This window comes from Alosa pseudoharengus, unplaced genomic scaffold, assembly GCF_046254945.1.
Source record: "Alosa pseudoharengus isolate Yale_2024_CS ecotype anadromous, Long Island Sound unplaced genomic scaffold, YU_APseudo_1.1 YU_APseudo_1.1_scf_17, whole genome shotgun sequence".
NCBI lineage: Eukaryota > Metazoa > Chordata > Actinopteri > Clupeiformes > Clupeidae > Alosa > Alosa pseudoharengus.
Window position 1 is genome coordinate 4,514,316 of NW_027468640.1, and position 5,000 is coordinate 4,519,315.

The following is a 5,000-nucleotide window of genomic DNA, read 5'->3' on the forward strand; positions in this document are numbered from 1 at the left end:
CACTACTACCCCCTCACCTGCTCCCTGCCTCTACTATACCCTGAATCCTTAAGCCTCTCTGTCAGGGCTGAGAGTGAAGGGCCTACATGTACAGTAGTCCATCTCAGGGCAGCTCTAATGACCAGAGGCATTACCATAATGGCATCCTTCAATTAAGTGCTGCTTGGCACGTAAAATGAATTTCCACGGCGCTCTTGTTTTAATCACAGGCTGGCCAAGAGCACCCCTGTCATTGGACAATATAAACAGCACCATCACTTGGAGAGAGAGAGAGAGAGAGAGAGAGAAAGGGAGAGAGAGAGAAATAGGGAGAAAGAGAGAGAGAGAGATAGAGAGAAAGGGAGATAGAGAGAAAGGGAGAGAGAGAAATAGAGAAAGGGAGAGAGAGAAATAGGGAGAAAGAGAGAGAGAGAGGCCGAGCGAACGAATGACAGCAGAGTGTGGAGTGGAGATAGTTATTTGTCCATGATGGCGTCTCGCTGAGAGCACACAGGCCACGGCGTCCATCACTCTACAGCTCGTTTCACAAAGCCGCCGTCCTACCGTCCTACCGTCACGTCCAGTGGGCTCCATGACGTCCACGATGAGTGGTGTCACTGCGCAATTAACCTGGAGCGCTTTCTCCTCAAACACATCTGTGGCCATTACCATCCTGGTCAAACTGTCCATTATGGCTACAGTGCTGGACTATATATCCATCATGACTAGCTGTACAACCACACAGCTCACAGCCCAGAGGCTGCTTATGCTATATGTGCCATGGCGGCTCGCAGCTACAGTGCTGGACTGTACACCACCCAAGCTGCAGGCCACAGAGCTACACCTGGGCCAGGTAACCTGCCCACTCCACCCAAGCTGCAGGCCACAGAGCTACACCTGGGCCAGGTAACCTGCCCACTCCACCCAAGCTGCAGGCCACAGAGCTACACCTGGGCCAGGTAACGTGGCCACTCTACCCAAGCCGTACGGCCACAGAGCTACACCTGGGCCAGGTAACGTGGCCACTCTACCGCTGTAATGGGTCTGTGTGCATGAGAACGCAGCGCCCCAGCTGCCTGGTGTAACCGTGACATCACTCCGCAGCTGCCTGGTGTAACCATGACATCACTCCCCAGCTGCCTGGTGTAACCGTGACATCACTCCGCAGCGGCCCAGTGTAACCGTGACATCACTCCGCAGCTGCCTAAGTGCTAGTTAAAGGGGCGCCTGGCTCGGAGTGCGTTTCTGCGGGATGATGCAAGCCGCTCTTCTGCTCGGAGACTAATAATGGCTCAGCTGCCGACGCTGTGACCACAGCCCGTTTGGAAAGGCCATGTTGGTTTAATTAAGCAGCTCGTCGCCCGCTCCACTCAGCCCCGCACGGCCAGTTGGGAGCCATGGCTCTTTGGTCCAGTTTGCCTGTGGGCAAGCGAGCGCGAAAGTATAAACACACAAAGAGAGGCTGAATCCCAGTGAAAATAAACAGCTTCAGTCCAACGGCTAGCGCTTAATTAGCCGCTACTTGATCAAGGTGACCAGACAGAAGCTACTCCCTTAAATCTACTGGGTCGCCCTCTCTCTCTCTCTCTCTCTCTCTCTGCCTCATCCTCGCTCCCCAACAAATCAGGCTTTTAGACCCAAGTGGTAATTATCCGCCTATATTTGGATGAGAGGGGCCACATCTTTTCCACTCAAATGGACAGAATTTACAGCAATAGAGAGAGAGAGAGAGAAAGAGAGAGAGAAGGAGGGAGAGAGAGAGAGAGATAGAGAGAGAGAGACAGAGAGGGAGAGAGCATCTAAACTAGATTATTTTGCAGTGGAATTTGACAATTTGACTAGACTATGGAAAAGAACACCACACTTATAGGCTGGATTTCTGCTATTGCTATGCATGTCATCAGCTGATACTATGTTTGGACAAGGCAAAGGCTGGTATAATAGAGAGTAATTGCATGGTTAGAAATCTAGCAGCCACCATTTTATACAATGCCTCCTTCTTATTGCCAATGAAAAGACCAGCGTGTCTAAAGCCAGCTGTGCTCAGCATTGCCCTCCGCACGCGACCCATGGAGGCTGCTGTGTTTCTCAAAATGGGCCGCGGATAGGGGCGGCTAATGACACAGCACGGGCAGCCCTAATGCAGGACTGCACTTAGTCCTCCGTTACTGTCCGGCTCTGCTAATGACACAGCACGGGCAGCGTTACTGCCAACTGTACTGCACATAACAGGCCATTTGATCTCAATGGAATTGATGAATGGCTAATTGATCTCAATGGAATTGATGAATGGCCGTTCACTACAGGAAATGACACGTTTGCTAACCATAGGCCACGAAGCAGTTAAAATATGCATTCAGCAAACACTCAATTCAATTTTGTGTTCATAATTGTGGTTACGGTTTTAGCAAAGCAGGGAAATGCATTTGGCAAACAAACAAACTCACACATGCATACCCCCCCCCCCCATATACACACAGAGACACACACATGCATAATTGGTAGATTCCAGACATATCGCTTCTGTTTTGAGATATACTAATCAGTAGCCTAATCCACAAGCACAGCAGATGAAGTGTACTGCGTTGCCACCAGCAGGTGTTTGAGATGAGCAGTGTAAACTAGTGTCTGTGTCAGACGCATGGCTAAGGAGGAAGTGGAAACTAAACAGCACACAGACTTCTAAAGGCCTGAGGCAATTCTGACTTCATACGCAGCCATATTTCCGTAATCACTTAGGAACGATCAAAGTGTTCAGTCTTTTGCTGCTTTAATTTTGTTGTTGTTGATGTTTGTGTTTTCCCATTGGCCTGATTGTTTATTTAACTTTGGGTCTCAGCACAATTTGCTGTGTGCAGATGTTCATGTATGTAACTAGTGTCCGTCCTAATTACGTTGGTAAAAGGTTTCTGGCATCCATAATCACATCTTAGGCAAGATGAAAAGCCTGATTTATCCATAACAAATAACGCACTCTGGAGAGCATCTTCGTTCATGCGATAACCCTTCACAGTGTAAAAGAGCTGTTTTGATTTAAAAAGAGTTCTAGAATGTGGAATACGTTAGATACAAATTCAAGATTTTCAAACATACATGCGTGCGTGCGTGTGCGTGCGTGTGCGTGCGTGTGCGTGTGCGTGCGTGTGTGCGTGTGTGTGTGCGTGTGTCTCACTCACCTGTGTGACACTGTCCCGTATGGTTGGCGAGCGCTGCTTGCGGGTGGTGGTGGTTGCCATGGTGGTGGTGGTCTCCATGATGGTGGTGGACATGTCGGCGAGTGGCGTGGTGGCGGTGGTGTCGGTGGCCAGCACCGAGGGCACGTCACCCACCAGACGCAGGTTGCCCTGCACCTGGACGTTAGGGTTGCCCTCGGCCGCCAGCTTCAGCACCTGCAGGCCGTTGTAGTAGAGGCCCGACACCTGACCCTGGAAGTGACGGCCCTTCTCACCACCACCGATCTTTATGAACGCCTGGCTGTTAAAGATGGTCAGCTGACGACCTGAGAGAGGGACGGAGAGAGAGGGATGAGGAGAGGGGGAGAGAGGGAGAGAGAGAGAGAGAGGAAGAAAGAGAGGAAGAGGATTAAGTCAGTAAGTTGTATCTCTTGAATGTGACAGGTTCATCAGAAATGCTCTCAGCTCTTTTGGGGTGCTCATGGTAACACATGTGAGAGGGATTCCTGCTATCTGATTGCCCTCATGAAAAGAGTGAACTTTGACCTGGAAGTATAAGGCCAGCAGAAATCTTGTTCTTTCCCCCCTCTGTGAAAATGACAGAACAACACTAAATCCACACACACACACACACACACACACACACACACACACACAGTTGCCGTTTAGGGTCTTTCTCCCTGCATAATTCATAAGCCATTTCATTTGGACGTCCGATCAGGATAAGATTGGGGTCACTATTTGCACAACCCTCTTCCACTAATGTGCTACCATGGCACCCGAGCATCACATCAGATCCCCCCGTTTGGTCCTCCTCTGCTGATGTCAGTCAGGCCCTCTCCATTAGCCTCAGATCTCTCCAGCCAGCTGCAGGACATACTAATGGGCCCCTGGGAAAGCAGGAAGTGGGCGGCACAGCTGGGTGCCGAGGATTATGGGGTTTGTAGTGTATTTGGGCTGTGGAGACTCAAGTGACCTAATGGAGTAATTATAGTGTTTGCGAAGAGGAGGAGACAGGAGCCAGGATGGAGTGAATGTGCTTTGGTTTCAGCTAACGGTGTGTGTGTGTGTGTGTGTGTGTGTGTGTGTGTGTGTGTGTGTGTGATTTGCTTCATCAGTCCCCTGCTGGGAGCAGAACAGCAAAACAGGCTCACCAGGTGGTAAGCAGCTTCGTATTTGAGTGTGTTTCTCTGTGCTTGAGTCTGTTTAGGAGTGTTTTTTATGTGTTTCTGTGTATTTGAACGAGTTTGGTGTTTGTTTGTGCCTTTCTCAATGTGTGTGTGTGTGTGTATGTGTTTGTGTGTGTGTGTGTGTGTGTGTGTGTGTCTCTGGGGCATACTCATATGACATCAGCAGGCAGTGTGTTCCTGCAGCTCATAACACACACCACCCAAGAGTTGGGCTAAATCAGCATTAGAGCCTTCTATTCAATTTGTCACACTGCCTGATCTTATGACTTTCCTAATGGGATTCTGTGGTGTGTACTGTGTGTGTGTGTGTGAGAGAGAGAGAGAGAGAGAGAGAGAGAGAGAGAGAGAGTGCATAGGCACATGTGAGTATGTGAAAGTGTATTCTCGCTGGCTGTGTGGATACACAATGTGCACGTCTGCATACTGTATGTGTGGCTATAAATAAGGGTGTGTACTCTTTATGTATGCATGTTTGGATTTAACCGGATATGTGGGTGCATTTATGTGCGTGTAGATTACGCATATGTATGTACTTATGGACATATCTACGCTGATGTGTGCGTGTGTGTGTGTAGGTATTTCATTTCAGCTAAATTCCCTAATGAGGTCAGTGTTTCTTTTGTGAGGCTGCACATATGTGTGCGTGTGTGTGTGTCCG

General features: G+C 49.3%; 1 protein-coding gene across 1 annotated transcript in view; it reads right to left on the reverse strand.

Moving 5' to 3' along the window:
* The window catches only part of LOC143127170 (neurexin-2-like), a 688,425-nt gene that overhangs the window by 19,666 nt on the left and 663,759 nt on the right, over positions 1–5,000 (reverse strand). The window contains exon 21 of the mRNA XM_076288483.1: positions 3,156–3,478. Coding sequence (XP_076144598.1) covers positions 3,156–3,478 — 323 coding nt within the window. The remainder of the gene's footprint in view (positions 1–3,155; positions 3,479–5,000) is intronic.